Source organism: Acipenser ruthenus, chromosome 1 (genome assembly GCF_902713425.1).
Source record: "Acipenser ruthenus chromosome 1, fAciRut3.2 maternal haplotype, whole genome shotgun sequence".
Lineage (NCBI taxonomy): Eukaryota > Metazoa > Chordata > Actinopteri > Acipenseriformes > Acipenseridae > Acipenser > Acipenser ruthenus.
In genome coordinates this window covers 72,326,197-72,345,173 of record NC_081189.1, presented here as the reverse complement: position 1 = coordinate 72,345,173, position 18,977 = coordinate 72,326,197, and the positions used below count along the sequence as shown (strand labels likewise).

The following is an 18,977-nucleotide window of genomic DNA, read 5'->3' as shown; positions in this document are numbered from 1 at the left end:
GATCACACTGCTCTGACTGGTCGCTTTAGAGTGGTGAACTTGACTGTGAGGAGGCTTACAGGCAGAGTGCTGCAGTCTCCCAGTGTCGCTGCTGCTGCTGCTACTGCCCAGGCTGGTGCTGCTCTGAGTCAGGCCATTCAAGGCCAGGCCAGGAATCATGCCCCTCGAGCTTGGGCTCTCTCCTCCTCCTCCTCCCGCTCCTCGGAGATGGTCTTCCAAACCAACAGGGAAGCTGTTATCACTCCGGGAATTCTCCTCCTTCAAAATACACAATTTAACAAAAACTAAAACAACAAGAATAACAATAAAAACAATAACAACAATAACAATAATAGTTAAACTTGCAAATGGCTTAAACGTGACCGAGAATGTCATGACCAATCACTGTGACCGGATATTAAAAAAAATATGACCTGGGATGTATGTTTGTGTGTTCAGAGTGGAGCTGGTGGTGTTATTCCATCATGTAAAGAGACTTTGCTTGACACACTTTCCTTTTAAAGAGTTACTGTTTACGTTTGATTCCAATGGGATTTATAAAACAGAATTTCAACATTTTGCTTTTTAGGAAAGGCCTAAAAGTGTTCTCAAATGGGCAGGCTTCATTTATCTTTAGAACGGGAGGTCCAAAAAATAATAAATCTAAATCATTGGTCATTAAAACCAAAGCAGTTTGGTTAGAAGATTTTCTGGATAAATCGACCCACATTTTTAAAGCAACTATTATTAGGTTTGTCTATTTCATGACCATTTTGGTCTGCAAAACCCTGAATTAACACCATTTTTTTTAAAAGAAATTACATTTTTATTTTATTGGTAGCAGGTTGTGTCAAAAATCAAAAGAAATATAAATTAGAGTTACATCAGCTATTTATCATGTGATGAAAATAGACTTCACTCGTTATTTCATCAAAAGATACTCCCTTCTTAAGTAGCTGTTGTAATTATGCTCTCGGAATCTCTCTACTTATGATATTAGTCAGAGACACTAGTAATAAGATAAGCCAGAGACTTTGAAACAGCATCCTGGTTCTGGTATTGATAAGTGGTTATCATGTGTCAAAGGGTTCAATAGAAGTACGGCTATTAGAATGACAAACCTGCTCTGTAATGACGGAATAGATTGTCCTTCATTACAGCTCATTAAAACTTTTGGTGCAGACAGCAGGAGTAAGAGCTACATTAGGTTGTATGAGGATATAACAACAAAAACAATGCAGCTATTGTATGCCCACAGCAAGACTACACCTTTTCTACATAATTGCTCATTATTAGTCTTCCTGCCTGAAAATCAACCTTAATTATATTGGTGTACACATATTTCTCTATTAAATAATTAAAAGGCAGGGAGATACCAGTAAAAGGGTATTGCTGGAGTATATCTAGGCTTTCAAGAATATGGCCAAGTGCTGGACAAAAGGCTTGCCAAAAAAGTAGACAATACACAGGACTAACCTCATCATCTGAATAACTATAGGCCGACGCCACGGCTCCCCACACTTTGCTGGCAACGTTAGCAGCTTGTTTCATGCTCGACTTGAGAACGTCCATTTTGGGTCCAGAGAGCAGGTTGTCCATCTTTAGGCCAGAGATGCTGTTCATAACAGAGCCAAGAGAGCCGTTCTGGGAGGAGCGCACCAGAGCAGACAGGGAACTAGAGCGCAGATTCTGGGCCCGTGTGGGCGTCTGGCTGGAGGTCTTGGGCTTCCCCGTAAATGTTTTGGACCGTGTCACGGCCGGGCTGCGCTTGGGTGCGACAGAGGCGGTCTGCGGGACGGCGTCAGCGGGCAGACTAGACCTGCGCTCAAGGACTGCTGTTCCTGAATGGGTATCCTCCTGCTTCACCTCCCCCTTGTGGAGCTCCATGCTGGTGGACTTGACTCCTAAGGGGCTCTTGAGGTTCATGTACATCTCAATCTCATCGGCAAGGTTTCTGGAGACCACAACAGGGACAATCTTCTCCTCGCTCTGGACCGATATGGACTCCACACTCTCTGACCACAACAGAGACAAGGGATCAGCCCCCTCCTTCACATCCTCCCTCTCAACAGGCTTTGAGTGCAAGCTATTTCTCTTTGATGGGTCTAATTCTATTCCATCCCGGAGCTTGCTCCTGAGCACCACCATCTCTCCCGTGTCCACCAGGGGGCCTGTCACATTGTCTACCACATCACTCTCCACATGGTCCTCTGAAAGTTCCAGCAGCTTAGAAGGCATGTTGCTCTCTGTGTTGTTCTCCTGCTCCCCTACTCCTTCGAAGGACAGCTCTCTTTTGGCTTTGGTGCCGTTATCTGCAGATGGTGAGGTTTTGGTGCTGGACAGGGCTGCGGCCAGGATTTTGGCGTCGGCACCCATCTTGATGGCTATCTCGTCAGGGCTCATGTCCAGGCTCCCCTTCTTCATCAGCATGCCTGCCCGGCTGTCTGCGCTGAAGCTACAGCTCCGCTCTGCAAAAGTTTTCTGCCGCTGCTGCTGCTGTTGCCCTACATCGCTGGGTCCGCGGGGGATCTTTGGAGCACCCTGTTCAACAACAGAATCCTCAATGGCACCTGGGGAAAGAAGTGAACAGCAGCCCTGGGGCATTACCAACCAAATCAAACGGAAAAGAACGTGCTGTAGTCACACAACTGCACATCTACATCTCCAGAAATATGTACATGCCAAATCACAACTGTTACATTTTCTTTTTAAAATTCAATATTATTGTTTTTTTGGTTTGTTTGTTTTTTTAAATACCATGCAAATATTTTTTAGGTTTTTAGAAACTAACAAAAATAGGAAAACAAATAAAAAAAGAACACACTTTCCATACTGCAGTACAAACAGAAAGTGAAATGGTAAAATAACATCCCTCATTAAGGCAACAAAAACGCTTTTGATGGAAATTTCTAAAAATATATAATGTTGTTTCTAAATTAAAACAAATTCTGGAAATGGAAAGAATGTGCTCATTCGACCTGCTCTGAAATGTGAATAGGTTAAGTGTTTCTGGGCAACGCAATAGGAGAAGTAAAGCAGCAAGGAAAACCACAGATTGCTTAAGTAAAAGATGCAGAAAATAAATATTTATTTTGTCTATATTTAAAATAAGAGTTTAATGCAGTAACCCTCAAATCTGTCTGTGGAGTAAATGTTCTTTAATTTTCTGGGGGGGGGGTTTTCTAGTGTTCCTTTGCACTTCTACCTTCAACAAAAATCTGCGTCAGTGTACAGGGGATTTCCTGAAATGCTGTGTGTATTCCAGGAAAGGTACTGCATGTCGATTTAAAACAAAGGCCAAATCTAAACCTAAATACAGCTAATGTAAAAACAAAAGGCGATTAAATAAGAGGGTATAAATGATGCACTGGCTAGTCATTACAAGGATATGCAAATCTACATACAGTACTGCATAATATATCAAAATGTGTTGTATTTTTTATTTTTCTCTAAGGAAATGCTGGTTCATTTGTTGCTCTGATAGGATGGTTATTGAACACCCACATTGTTCCATGAGGCTTACAGAGGTCAGAAATTATCCACACTGATGTATGTGTCTAATTTATGCTTTCTCAAATGAGCCTGCAACACATTAAAACTGTGAGGCACAGAAAATTTGTAATGCAGTTTCCAAGGCAATATATAAAGTACTGCCATAACACACTAGTACATAGCTTAGGAATTACATCATATACTCTGCTTTGCCAGTACCTCACTTGTGACAGGTCAAAACATCTTAATATGCAAAATAACAAAGCACAACCAGAACTGGGCTTTTATCTAAATCTTTGGAACGGCCCATCCAGTGAGACCGTGTTGGTCTAGAAGACCAGAATATTTTCTTACTGCATTTGCAGAACAGATTACATCAAGATAGAAAATCCATACCTGTGCAAAAAGGCAGCAACACCCGCAGCGCATGCAAGCAGTAATAAGTGGACAGCAATTAAATGCAATGAGCCAATCAGATTACAAGATTTCTGCCATGTTTTTTCATACTTATTTAACCCCATCATTTCAATCAAAAGCTGCATGTTGATAATCAAAAAGTTGCATTCTTCAGTATAACAATGACACAAGTGTGTTTTGTATAGTAAACACGGAGGACACTGAAGACAGGGGCGGCCAAAGTTGCTCCTTTCACTCCTGGTCTTTATTCCAACCCTGTTCTAAACTGTTTAATTGAACCAATTCAATCTCCATCCAGACACCTGAAGTGTTAATTGTATCATTTTACCTGTTAAACCTGGAGTGGAATAGCCCTCCAGGACCATGATTGAGATTAAGCAGCTATTTCAGCATTCAGTATACTACTGCCGGTAATATTAAATATTAAATATATTCAATTGAACAAATAAATTAGATCAGTTATGTTAATTGAGAGCTTAAATTGGAATTAAAACCCTGCAGGAGACCCATGTTAGTTTGTATTGCATCCATAACTTCCAAACACAGGGGAGAAAAAAAGGCACTAGCCGAAACATTTAGTTTCTTATAAATTGTATTTTGCTATGTATTGCATCATTAAAATAATAAAGCAGAAAAAAAGACTACTAAAAAAAATAGTCTACTGACATGCACGGCCTGCTACCTGAACTTATGCATACACTCATTACATGAATAATAATCAAACTGCTTCAATGCAGCTATCCAAGTGCAGTGCTCCAATGTTACTCTGTGGGCGTCTCCAGTATCAAATATTACTTAGAAGCAGCTAAAGCAGGACTTACCACTGCTGGCTCTACTGCTCCCACTGTCACAGCTCCCAGAGGACAGTTTCACAATGCTGTGTCCACAGGCTGGCGAGTCTATGGGGCACTGGTGTTCAGTGACAGACAAGACATCTCCACAGGAGCTAGCCACACCCTCTCCTGGCAATAGATAGCAGTTTTACCTTTTTACTATCTTAATGATCTCAAAATGGTTGAAAATCAAACAGCATTATTAACAGCAACATTGTCAAGTGATGGCTGTAACACTGCGAAACTATGGTGAATCATGTATAGAAAAAGTGTCTTAAAATAAAACTGTTTCAAGGAAGCAGCATTACAATACTAAGAGTAAGAGTACTTTTTTTTTTTTTACTGTCCCCTCAAATTTGTTGATAAATCTGTGTTAAGATGCATTTGAAGCTGACTTGAAGCTGCTCTTTGTTCTAGTTGCCTGTCATAGATATATGGAGCGTAGGCTAGATCAGCCATATTGTCTTTATATTAGTAAGCACCAGGTCCATCTACAGCACTGCAGTGCCAGCAAAACAAAATGAAACCTGACTCAAAGTGACAGATCACTACATGGTGCTGGTTCTTACTTCTTTAGGAGATAATGATCTAGCCTAAGCAACATGGATCTATGATAGGCAACTAGAATGGAAGAGAAGTTTCCGGACTTAGCAAAGCTCTATTGCACAGGACGCAGGCAGCGCTCATGTAGTGACTCTATACCTCGCGGAACAGCAACAGTAATTTCATGGTTATCATTGAGCACTAGGACCCCTTGTATGCTTCATAATGCTCCTTGGTGCTCAAGGAGTTTGACTTAAAGTACTGTAAAGGTTCAAACGAAGCACACAGTGAATATTTGAACGAATCATATTTTACATGTATTGAATTTAGTCTTCCAATGTCTTAGGTAAATTATACACTTTAGCTGTTTGGGAGACTTAGATTAATATATTAAGACTTTAATATCAGACTTACAACCAAAATGGTTTCTAATTTCATAATGTTTCATTAGTTTTTAACATTTATTGTCTACCATTTATAACACGATTGACTGTTTATCTTTATTTTGTATATACTGTATATATCTGGTTGTGTTTTATTTCTAAAACATAATGAACAAAATATAAGCTTTCCTACAGACTTTCATAACACCCACCCACCCACACATGTGATGTATCAGAAAGCTCACTGTAAACATTACCATCTTGTTTTGCTTTGGTTTTACTGGATGGACCCGTCTTTAGCAGCGCTGCAGCGACCACAGCTCCATCAGAGCCATCCCTTCTCAGCTCATCCTTGGAACCATATCCCTGGTCAGACTGACCCCCTGATTCATGGAAAAGACAAGGAGCAATTGAGCGCATTTCATACAGAACTTTGTGTTTTACATTAGTGCACGTTATGATGAGTGCTCTAAACCACCATATCCTATTAAGCCATTCACTAATGATCATTCCATCCCATAAGTCATAAAAAGGAATTCATCAAATCATGGCTAGTATAGTAAGACTAGAATATTGTGTTAACTATTGTTTTGTGACATGCAGATATATCAGTAACTCCTAATGTTGTTTTAATAAAATATAGACACACATTTACTACAGATGCAGGTTCCATTGTGGGACAAAACCCTTTTTTCTCCCATCATCCAGTGTGAATTACCAGTACACATAAAAATGTCCAAGTTTAGAGACAACTTTTAATTTAATAGATACAACCAGGTTTTCAAAACAACTGACTGCATTATCACAACATAACACCAGATGGCACCATCACTGACAAAGAAACGTGAAGCTCAGAGGAAACTGGTTTAGCAAACAGGTTTTAAGCAGAGGTGTCCAATGTCGGCCCTTCCGCTCCTGGTCTTTGTTCTAACCCTGTTCTAAATGATTTAATTGAAGCAATTAAACTTCCATCCAGACCCTTAAATAGTTAATTATATAAGTGTAGCTGTTAAACCTGGCGTGGTCTAAAGGAAATGTAACTGACACAGGCTCAGCTTTCACTTAGAGTCTTAGCAGAATTAACATCAGAAATAATTTAGGCAGAATCTACCATACCATCTGCAGAACACCCTGGAAAAACCAACAAACCATTGGTAGCTCTGTCCAGTGCTCTATAGAACACATAAGAAAGCTTCCTGCCTGTTTTTGCCACCCACAGGTACGCAGTACTGGACAGACTCCGGCACAAAATTGCAGCCAGGTTAGTCCTTTACAAGGTTAGTACTCGTAAATGGTGAAGTCATTATGAGGCTGTAACCATGTGCCTACGGCCATGGTTTTAACTTCAGAAGATATCTGTTTCACTTGTGATGAATACTGTTCATGCCCAATAGAACTTGTCTGGATACACCCTACCCTGGCTAAAAAGTATTCAGTTCCCTTGCCCATATAAATGGGGTCTGGATACCAGCTAACTGGTCTGTAACACCCCTGAAAGCAATATCCCAGTGGACATACTGTATTCAGCATAAACATCTTCAAATTAAATTAAGAAAACTAGCACAGCTTTAAGATACATGGAACAATGACAGGCAAACCTTGGAATACACCATGACACAGAAACTGCAAGAGGGCTATTACCTGAAGCACTTCTACTTAAGAGCAGAACAAAACACTCCCCTCCCATCCAAAGCTCCATTTCACACACGTCTTTGCGACAGCCAAGGACACATGCAGCACTAAAAGAGACAGCACAGAGAGCAGAAGCAGAAACACAAAAGCAGAGAGAGGGACTCTTTAGTAACAGACAAAGGAAAGAGCCTTAGTGGAAAAGAAAAGCAGTTAAGAAGAAGCTGGGCCAAATATGTAGAGTAAATAAAGATGATATCACAGGCATGCAAGATACCAAACATTGAAAAAAAGACATCTTATACATTTTACTACGTTTTTCAGTATTACTACATAAATCTACTAGTTGGATAACGCCTTCCAGCATAAGATGCAAGACAGGTTAACGAAGCACTATGTTGTATTGATCTCAATTATGGCATGCAGCATAGCGTGCTGGTCATTTTTATATCTGGCCTTGGCTACCACTCTAGCTATGTAAGACATGCAAGATACCAGCAGTCCCTGATCACTGCCACACCTATACTAGGCTTGGTTTACTTGAATTATTGTATGCCTTATGCTTGTCTACCATTTCAGGGTCTGTGAAACAAGCCAGTAATGTATTTTTTGCAGAATCTGAAACAGTTAATGTTGAATGTTTTTTTTTTTTTTTTAAATAGCTTAACTTCACATGTGGACAATATTTTGAAACCCATAGAACAACAAGTAATAACATTTCAGAAAGGTTTGTTTTAGTTTGAACCATTAAGATACAGGTCACAAGGAAACATGCTGGATTGAAGCACAAGAATGGAAATAGTCCTCCTATTGCATAGCAGTTTCACCTATTCCAGGTTTTAATATGTGCTTGATTAGCTCCAGTGTAATCGGTAACAAGCTCAGGTGTGTCTTATTAAACTCATAGTAAAAGCAGGAATGGATCAAACTGCTGTAGAATAAGAGTTTTATTGCATCCCTGTAGCAGCAGGGTTAACACATGCCGTGGCAATGTGATCTTCCCCACATTCATGCCTAAAGCCTGACTAGAGGGACAGCTCTCTAGGGGGCAAGGAGCAGTTTGGTCTCTGCTGTAGAACAACCACAGCTGTCTTTTTCTTATTGACTGTACAGACCGCAGTGCTATGAACTCCCTAATAAACCATGTACCACCAACTATGTAACCACTATGTTAGGTGAAATAATCATATTACAGCCCCAGAATGCAACATGCCCATGTGCATCTGCAGCTGTATGGCGCCAGTTCAATATATTTAAGGCAATACAATATTTAGTTTTGTATCATCATCGCATCCCAAAGTGATTCCTTTCAACTGTGGAAACCAATTCGTAATGAGGATGTTGCTGAATATTCTCATTGTATAACAGCTGGAAAATCCTGATATGTCACAGTTAAGTCATAGCTGAGATTATTGAGCTTATCAGTGGAGACCACAATCACAGGTGTCTCAGCTCAAATTGAAGGCCTTGACTGTGACTCAGTGTGGAAATGTTTCCCATCCCTGTATGCAACAGCATTGGCTATAGTGGTCGCTGTACATTTTATGACATAATACAAAATAAAATAATAAATCATATCTTCATAATTTGTTACTAACCCACGAGTTCTAATACAGCCACGAAGCATAATTTAAAACACTACATAATTGCAAGCTCCTAGTAAATGTTACTGATTGCAGCAGTACCTGTGCTGCAGTGTTTGTCAGTCGAGTCGAGGATGATTAGGTTCCTCACAAACAGTGTGTGTTCTCCACCGTTTGTGTTGTTCGAGCTGTCCTCACTGCCATGGCTCATTGTGTCACCATCGCTCCCACCTGCAGTGCTGATTGGGGCTGCAGAGAAACAGAAGCAGTGGAGTAGTATGCATTTAAGCTTTCTAACAGTTGTAAGTGACTGAAATATTTTGGCAGCAACTACAATGGCTAAAATATTGTTATTCAACTGCAATTGCCAACAAATTAGGAGAGTTGGTCAATATTTGTTGCCATATATTGTTACAAATATTTGTTACAAAATGTTTAAAAAAAAATGATTATTTGTCTACTTGGTTGTGCGTTACAAGACGATGTTTGTTTTGAACTCCTGCAGACTTAGGGAGGAGAACCGGTAGCGCTAGTTTGCCACAACCACTACTGGTCAGGTGCCTCAAGAGTTCACAAGGAGACTTCTCATAGTGGGCCCATGCCTCCAGGTTTCTGTAGCTTGGCAATGTCCAATGCTTAGGTTTGGTGGGTGAAAATGAGAGTGGGTTGACAGTGGGAACAGAGGTCTGTTGGTCAGGATTTTCAGGCCCTGATCAGTAAGTGGGTTACAGCGGTGAGGCAACATTCAGATTGGGTAAAAAAACAGGATGTTAACTGAATCTTTGCTTCTGCTTGGATAGAAAAAGAAAAAAGATTGCCCCACTTAAATCTGTAAGATACATAATATCCCGGTTGTTGTTACCTGTGGTTACCAAGGCTGGGCTTTTTGAAGATGGCGTCTTTCCAAGTGCTTGTTTGAACTGTGCCACTCCACGCAACACGCTTCGTACCTTCGTCCACATAAAGTAACCACTTCTGTTCCTGCTCGGCCACGGACTCTCCAACACAGCCTGGCAAGTGAAAACCAGTCAGTACAACATTCATAGGACAGCAGGAGTGGCAAAGAAAGGTACCACATTGAATGGCAACCCTGCTTAGTAAACACAGTGCAAAATGGATATGAAAAAACAACTAGTGGCTGTAAAGTGGAAGCAGCAGCCTATATCAATAGTATGCGCAAAAAAAAAAGTAACCTTCTTATTGTTTAGGTGAAATGGACCAAGTGTTTTTGGCTTGTCATCACTATGGCTGAACATTAACATAGCAACATGTTTTTTTTTTTTTTGTTTTGTTTTTTAATAGACACATGTATACACTTCATAAACTTTTTCAAAACACATTATTGTGCTCAGGTAAATGCTAAAAGTAAAATGCATCAAACGACTGTACTTAAATCTGAAGGCCTTTACAAGTGCACTGTGCTATACCCTATCCCATCTCTTGGGCGTATTGAAGCTAATCAAAATTCAGCAGTTACCAAATTTGGCATAACTCCACTGAAAACACATTTGTGAACTTGATAAAGATATGTTATTGTCTGCTGCCGTGCCTGGTTATTAAATCTCGGACGGAAACTTGCAACTTGTTTGGGAGTGATATTTGTTTGGATTAAGTTAACACAATTAAAATGCACTTACTAGAGATAAAGGACTGCTTTAGTGTCTGGCATTGCTCTGGATCCCACACTTCATAGGTTAAGTGAGATGGGCGAGATCCAAATCCAGGATTTCAGTTTGTATTGGTACAAATTGTTCTCTTTTTGGTAAGATTTGAAATTCTGCAAGCAGAGATCCCCACAGGAAACTACCAGTCAAGGCTTTGAATGGAACCACTAGAACTTCAAACCTTGGATTGGAGTCTCTGCCTTGACATATTCATCATTCGTTAACCAATTGGTAAAGTATAGGCAGCTACAGTATGTAGTGCCTTTGGTCCTGTACCAAGATACACTACCTCTGTATCACAACACAAAGCATGTAAAGAAGTATCACCAGTCATTGACCCCTAATGAATCTTTTCACTCCATCAGTAAATAAATTAACAATATGTTACATGAAAATGACATGTGTGTTGCATGTATGTATATCACCTGTATATATGAATAACTCAAAGTAATGCACGCAGGAGCAACATCTGATATACCCATTAGAGTATACCGGTCTTCCATACTTTTACATTCACTCTGCAGTTCATGTTTTGTTTGCCTTACCTTGTTGTAATAGCCGTAGGTGATGGCGTTAGGTTCAACACCAGCATTTTTCATCTCAAACAGAACTCTCACTGCCAGCACTGGAAGCCCACAGATTCCACACAGCTGCATCACCACCCTGTAGCAGACCTGCAGGAAGAGGGGAAGGGGGGGGAGGGGTCAGCCCAGCTTTCCAACACACTGGCAGACACATCATATTATATTTTTCATTCATTCTTAACACATTTTCCCTAAAAGGTGTCACAAGTACTTTAAATACAAATGAGTGAAATGTAACCAAATTTTAGTAATACAATGCTTCTGATACATGTAGAAAAGTTAGACACATACAGTCCCTGCCACAGCTATAAATTCAAAATGAGAGCTGTCAGTATCTTAAAGTTGATGACCATGACTTACATCTACTGTGTACGTTCATATAAAAATTGAATAATAATGTCAAGCCCAGCTATCTCACAGTTGGATAGGTGGTTCAAAACGTTAATAAAAATGCTAGTGTGTAATATAGCTTTTAATAAGCCTTGGTTTTCTTCGTTAGGTTTTGGTGGTTCCTCCCTTGGCTTTGATCATAGCCTGGTTTGACGCCCATAAATCAAAAATCAAGTACATGAGTTCCAAGTGGAAAAATAGCTTCATGTGATAACAATCTAAATGAGATGCACTCTCATGGACCCCTGCTGTTTTAAAGGTCAACTGAAGTACAACATAAAATGCATGGACTTGCCTCATCCAGGACCTCCACCTCTGTGTTTCTCATTTTGATGAGTACGTTGTACGCTTGCTGCATGGCCCTGACCTTGGAATGGGATACTCTCACATGGGCTGGCAGGCAGATGAACCACAAGCTGTAGCAGTGGCTGAACAAGCACTTGGCCCAGAGAGAAGGGCTGGAATAAAACCTTTTAGCCATCTTGTGGGCAGATTTGATTTCCTGCAAAAACAATAAACTATCATTATTTGCATACATGCACTTTTTCTGCCTATTATTATTATTATTATTATTATTATTATTATTATTATTATTATTATTATTATTATTATTATTATTATTTATTTCTTAGCAGACACCCTTATCCAGGGCGACTTACAGTCGAACAAAAATACATTTCAAGAATCGCAGTACAAGTAATAATACAATTAAGAGCAAGATAAATACAATGACTTTGGTTCTAGCAAGTTCAAGTATGACAAAATACAATTCAATAATAGAGCAGATAACAGTGTCAGTGATAGTTACATCAGGATATAATTAAATACAAAATACTACAGATTAAATAACACTTGTTAGATTACAGTACTCTAAAGTACAGGATTAAATGCAGTAAAATAGGGGGTAGATAAGAGCAAGTAAAGCACATTTAAGGAAGAGTGATAAAGTGTCCAGAGGGAAAAAAGAGGATTTCTACAGGTGCTGTCTGAAGAGGTGAGTCTTGAGGAGGTGCCGGAAGGTGGTCAGGGACTGGGCAGTCCTGACATCTGTAGGTAGGACATTTCACCACTGTGTCACAGAGCATTTGTTTATAATATTCAATATAGTATAGGGTGCTGGTTGTATAGAACCATGCATGGATTTTTGGCTTTTTTTAATGTTGTGGTTCATAAGTTTAAAAACTTATAAAACACTCAAGGGTAGACTATGTAGTAATTCAAAAAGAGACAACTGACACACATTCTTTTACAATGGGAATGGCATCTAGTTGAAACATTTGTCAACAAATGTTCACAAGTTTCGTTTTATTAACTACATGTGGTGATCAGAATCAGAGTCCAAACGCAATCTGAAAGGTCTACAGGCTAGTAGTCTGTGACTGACAGACAGACGGACTGACAAAGGGACACAATTTGTTCATTACAATACATACTTCAGGACCTTTTATATATATAAAAAAATCTGCTCTGAAATGGCGATACATTTTCCATGCAACACAAGGAATGTTGGTCACAGGTTTTTAGGGGTTAAAGTCTGAACAATTTAATATGGAAACAAAGCTTGTGAGCCATTGATGGCTTTACCATACTAAATCTGATTTAGACAATGATGAACTAAAAATAAAGCCTTTTGTGCACAAAGTCTATTGTTCTAAACACCAGGAACAGTGCTGCAACATCCTGTCTCACCTCACATACCAGAAATTTGAATTAGCCTGTGACCTCTCTCTTATTTATTTATTTATTTATTTATTTTTTAATATTTTGATTCATGTAGTTCAATTATCACAGCCCTTACTGAAAAAAAAATGCCCAGACAGCTGTTGCAGTGTCTCACCTGCTTGGTTCGTTTCGCCAGCAGTACCGGGCTGTTGCATAAACTGGCACCTGCCACCCGTCTGCTGATGCTAGAAGGCTTGAGTTCTATTGGTCTGTCGAAAAGCTCTGGGTCCAACCGGGGGAAGTTTTTATAGCTAAAAAAAAAAAAAGCATCAAAGAACAAAATGCATATTGAACAAAACCAGACAGAATACACCATAACAACAACAGCGATGCTTAATACTGCTTCTACTACTACTTGTACTTTCTATAAATAAAGTATAAAAATAACAAATCATTGTAAACAAATCCACTATTAGATTGTTACTGTAGAAAACATCTTAACCAAGTTTAAATCACAACTGGATGAGCGATTTTATATATGTAAAACTTCACTATATACACAGCGGGAGATGATAACCTATTTGCTTTCATCAAATTAAACGTAAACCCATGAAAACGCAGATCCCTCTAGTGTATCACCTGTACTTGCCCGGCGGGTCAGGTCCGTCGGTTGCCGGGGGTTCTGGAGGCATCACAAACACTGTGTGCTCACTTTTCTGTGACTCATCGAGCTCGATCAGCCTAGTGTCCTCAGAGGCGTCAACATCAACCTGCACAGAACATAGCAAAACAATATTGCACTTTATAAGACTTTCATGTGCAGTACTGAAGCTGCCACTGCCTCGGCTTAACAGCCTCGAAGTACAGTAAGAACGAAGGTGAAGGCGGTTGCAGCAAACACACCCATTTAATTAATCTAACCAGTTCTGCACTTTCATTCACTATTAGGTCTCAAATGTGCAGTTTTGTATGAAAAACATACGTCTCTGTTCTGTCATTAACCAACCATCTGCTTATAACATAAAAATGCAAAACTTTATTTGTGAACTGGAAATGTAGCCAACACTGCCATGTTATTTTCTGCGTACCAGATACAATACTACTTTAAAAATAATTCAAAGGGTATCCGAGTAGGCCCAGGTGTATTCCTTAAAAGTTATTTTAGCAGTAATTACTGTTGACATTTACCCAGACATTCTCTTCAGTGCTTACCGAAGAAGGAAAAATATGCATAATGGATGCATGGCATTTTACTTAAGAACAAAACACATTTTTATATTAAACAAACATATTTTTTTTAGATTCAGATCAAATCCCATTGTGTGGGCATGATAGCAAAAGGTTATACACCTCAGGTTTGAAGTCTAGCCTTAGGCACCTACAACTCAAAAGTGCTGAATATCAAACAAGAACACTTATCTTTTTCCTAGACCCCCCCCCCCCAGTCACTTTTCTATATCTCATGTACAGTTAAAACAAAGCAAATTTTATATTGCAAGCAGAAATCTATAATTATTATTTGTTTATTTAGCAGATGCCTCTATCCAAGGCGACTTACAGAGACTAGGGTGTGTGAACTATGCATCAACTGCAGAGTCACTTACAACGTCTCACCCGAAAAACAGAGCACAAGGGGGTTAAGTGACTTGCTCAAGGTCACACAGTGAGAGTCAGTGAGTGAGCTGGGATTTGATCCGGGGACCTCCTGGTTACAAGCCCTTTTCTTTAACCACTGGACCACACAGCCTCCTATGACAGTTTAATGAAGTAAATAAATAAATAAATAAAAAACATAAAAAAAAACTACCTTTGCTCCTTTGTCTGTGCCTTTATCCAAAGGAAAAATCTATTAAAAAAAAATACAAAACACTCATAGTTATTACAGGACTGACAGGGTCAGAGAGCTGTACAATACTAACAGCTTCAAGGCCTCAATTAAAATCAGTTTATGATGTCTGAAGGCAACTAAAACCCATCACAGGCTAACCTCACAACTCGGTTTCATTTGAAAATCACAACCAATTTAACATATTTTCCATGCTGGTTTTCACAATGTACAGTTCTTTTAACAAATTTAGGCAGAGTCAGTATTTAGTTTTACATTATAGGTCACCACCTGGCAAAGTCAAGACTTGAACAAAGTTCATGATTGCTTTAAAAGAGAATTTTAGTTCAAGGTACAATCCAATCACTAATCCAAACCCGCTGGGGCTGAATAAATGTTGTGATTAATGATTTGTAGAGATTAATCATTATAATCTTTACCATTCTAAAAATTCCTGATCTAGTCTTATGTTTTTTATACTTATATTGCATCGAAAATCAGCATAAACCATTAAAATAAAACATACAAGGACAGCTGAAAATGTGTTCCACTCATAAAATGATATAAAGTTCCTGCAGTTTATCAGCATGCCTTTTATCAGGATTACATTTGTCAATTCAGACTAGCGGCCTTCGGATTGAGGACAGTCTACTGCTTATTTATTTTACAGCGCAATATTTTACTGATTGCTTAGACACTCTTTCCTATCATTTAAAACGGGCTAGGCCTTAAAAAAATGATAATAAACCCACAAAGATATAGGACCCTATTTAGTTACAAATGCATGGGGAAATAAATACAGTTTCTCTGAATGGAATAAAACTGTTTTAATGGTATAAAGCTATGAAGAAACTATCCAGCTTGAAATCAGTAAACTATTGTTCCGAAAAACGTTAGGATATTGTTAATTATATTTATTTCAGAAGATTAGCCTTTGATATATGCGTATTGTCTCACAATTGGAAAGATGCAGACCAAACATTTGTTTACTTTGTTTAATTTAAGTATTGAATGTCTTGGCTTTTAAAATGTTTTTATTGACTGTTAGTTTTGATTCCACTTAAAAACTAGAAAACTCACTTTTTCAATGCAATCATCAAAAAACGCCAAGCCTGTGTCCTTGTCGCTCACAAAAGTGCATTCTTCAATGAAGCGGATGAAGATCTGAGTTTTCGTCAGCTGCGAATAGAATTTCTGATGTGCACGATCTCTGCTTTTCAAGAACCCTGGAGAAGGAAGCCAGTTGAGACAGGAGTTGAGATAAACATTATTGGCACTTTTTGCTTCCTAGAGAACATTTCATTGAAGTCCAAAGTTTATTATTTTTAAGTGTCCACATTTTTTTTTATCTTCCTTTATTTTCTCTTCCATTTAATTATGTTTACAAAACAGACAATATATGTTTAATTTTTTAGGATTTAGGCAGGCCCCTGTCACGTAAAGAAACAATGAATGTTCTGTGAGACACTTCCTGCTACTGAGCTTAAACCTAGTCTTCAAAGTACACAAACATTATTTATTTATTTTTATACAGAGAGCCCTTAAGAAGAGGGCTTGAAGTAGAGAACACCTTGCGACACCATGAATAGATTTGTGCCGCAACAGAGACAATTGCTTCATTAAGCTGAACGACACAGGGCGGGGGGGATGCGCTATGAGGCACGTACCTTGGAGATCATAGAGTGAATCGGCCGCCGTGGCCTTCTCCGATGGTGCCTGTGTGATGGGTTTGAGGTATGTTCTGTATCCCTTTAGTATGCAGGCCATGAAGCGGAGGAAAGCCTCCTGGGTCTCCATTTCCAGCCCAGTCATCTTTTTGTGCCAAGTGAAGTCAGCCTCGATAGGAGTCATCTCCACTGCAGCGCCTTCCTGCGCTGTTCTGTGCACTGAGAAAACCACATTGCCACAAAATCACTTCTAAATTAACAATACATTAATGCATCCAATCTGCCAAGAAGGTCCCTTGCCAGTGGTAACTGACTAAACTTGAACACAGTAATCCGTTGTGAATCCGCCCGTCACATATCCACCCTAACCGTTTATCCGCCATGATCAAGCTCTTCAGCAACATCACCCACGCGTACAGCGCTAATGCAAAATGGCTACAGGAAAACAAAAGCGAGTTCTGTTACAATTGAAAGTATTTTTTTTATCTTTTCGTAAAACTATGCATTTTGCTACTGTGTAAATTACCTGACACTAATGTAAGTGTATACAGCACTGTGGTAGGGCTGGAGCCCTGCACATGAAGAGGGTTTTTTTGTGTAAATGTATATTGTAAATAGTGTGTTTATTGTAATTAATTAATGAAGTACCTGATGCTCCTGGGAGAGCCTGTCTGGTGTGTGCGATTACCAGGTGTGGAATCTAAATCAAAAAGTGCCACATTTTTTAGTTTATTGTTGACTTTCACCCTGTGTCGAGTTTTGTCTGACTGAAGTTAGAAATAGTAAATAAAAATATAGTGAGAGTCAATAGGTCATGTTACATGAGTGTTTGCTTTTCTCGAGACATTTGTTTCTCATGAAATAAAAATGGACATGGTGCCTTTTTGTGTTTGTATGTAAAACCTCTCATTTCCCTTTGGAACGCCTATTTTTTCCCTGAATGCTATGCAAATGAAGGAGAGGGGGATCAGATTTAAATAATTAGCCATGCTGACGGCCCACTTAGATTCTCGCGCTGTTAACAGTGAAAGTCCCCAAAAAACGGGTTTACATGAGCAGAGAAAAGTTTCACGAGAAAGAATCCACGTGGCATCGAGTTTGACGTAAACGATTATTAAAGATCTGATTTGCTGATGAATAGTGCCTGTTTTTTTACTACTTTGTTTTAGTGTTGTTGTCACACTGCTTTTTACACATCATCTGTGGTGGTGCGGGCGGGGGGTAGATCTTTATTAATAATAAACTGGGCCAAAGGGAGGTTGCCGTAAGGACCGTAAGGAGGTGTTCAGTGGCTGCTGACGGTGGGCGAAGCAGAGGAACAGCTACCTCAGCCTCCAGCAAGAACTGCACAACAGCGATATGAAGAGAGTCCTGCTATTAGAGATGCACGGCTATCTTTATTTTTGTAACCAGACGGTGTACTTTTATTTTGTATCACTTTTGTTTCATTAGCTTATTTTGTATCTCGTTATATCAAACATAGCATCCTCATTTGTGCTGTACTTGTATGACTGCTTCTGCTAAATAAAGAATTGGAATATTGAGTATTGTTGATTCCCGAGAAAAGTCACAAAAATTCCACACCACATTGTATTTTGAGAGTGGGTTAAACAATGTTTGTGTTGAGCATTGTATCAAGCTGTCTCATCGGGTGTTAATATCCCTTATGGATATTAACACCCGAGTCTCTTCATCGCTCCAACGGACATAAGTGGAGGATGGACACAAGTTTTGATCAGACATAACTAGAAGAAATTGCATTTGTAGTATAGCTATGCCCATTTAAACATAGTACTTAGTAGTACTTTACAATAGACGTTTTGACAGTTGTTTGGAAAGCTTTTTGCAAGTGTATTCTGAAGTACTGTACAGTAGCTGTAACCACCTGAATTCACAAGCCCACGTCGCAGTTTATCAAACATTTTTAGTAACAGTTTTAGAGAGAGACCTGGTAAATACAATATGTATGATACTTTACAAACACATTTAGAATATGATTAGCATTATGATAAGTTCTAGTGAAGACAGAGAAAAAAGTAGGGTTATCTGCAACATCAACCTGATAAAGGAAATACTGCAAACAAAACATTAACTTCCCTGCTGCCATCTTTGGACCCTGGTAACTTACATATCCCCATGTGACTTTATAGCGGCTTTAGGAAAGGACTTGAACGAGCTAATTAACATTTTCATGAGAAACTCGTGTTTACATGTGTAAGTGGGCGTTGATTTCACAGGCATTTCCTGGAATCTCCCAAGAAATTGAGACGGTCACAGTAAAATACTCAGACCGTTTTTTTGGACATTTTTACAAGCTTTCCCTGCC

General features: G+C 39.2%; 1 protein-coding gene across 1 annotated transcript in view; it reads right to left on the bottom strand.

The window, feature by feature from the left end:
• The window catches only part of LOC117421153 (DENN domain-containing protein 4C-like), a 79,948-nt gene that overhangs the window by 14,247 nt on the left and 46,724 nt on the right, over positions 1 to 18,977 (bottom strand). The window contains exons 12-24 of the mRNA XM_034035147.3: positions 16,652 to 16,870; positions 16,065 to 16,210; positions 14,967 to 15,005; positions 13,799 to 13,929; positions 13,335 to 13,470; positions 11,793 to 11,999; positions 11,069 to 11,197; positions 9,722 to 9,869; positions 8,962 to 9,108; positions 5,905 to 6,030; positions 4,710 to 4,850; positions 1,456 to 2,549; positions 60 to 258 (exon numbers count right to left, since the gene is read on the bottom strand). Of these exons, the coding sequence (XP_033891038.3) occupies positions 60 to 258; positions 1,456 to 2,549; positions 4,710 to 4,850; positions 5,905 to 6,030; positions 8,962 to 9,108; positions 9,722 to 9,869; positions 11,069 to 11,197; positions 11,793 to 11,999; positions 13,335 to 13,470; positions 13,799 to 13,929; positions 14,967 to 15,005; positions 16,065 to 16,210; positions 16,652 to 16,870 (2,862 nt within the window). The remainder of the gene's footprint in view (positions 1 to 59; positions 259 to 1,455; positions 2,550 to 4,709; positions 4,851 to 5,904; positions 6,031 to 8,961; positions 9,109 to 9,721; positions 9,870 to 11,068; positions 11,198 to 11,792; positions 12,000 to 13,334; positions 13,471 to 13,798; positions 13,930 to 14,966; positions 15,006 to 16,064; positions 16,211 to 16,651; positions 16,871 to 18,977) is intronic.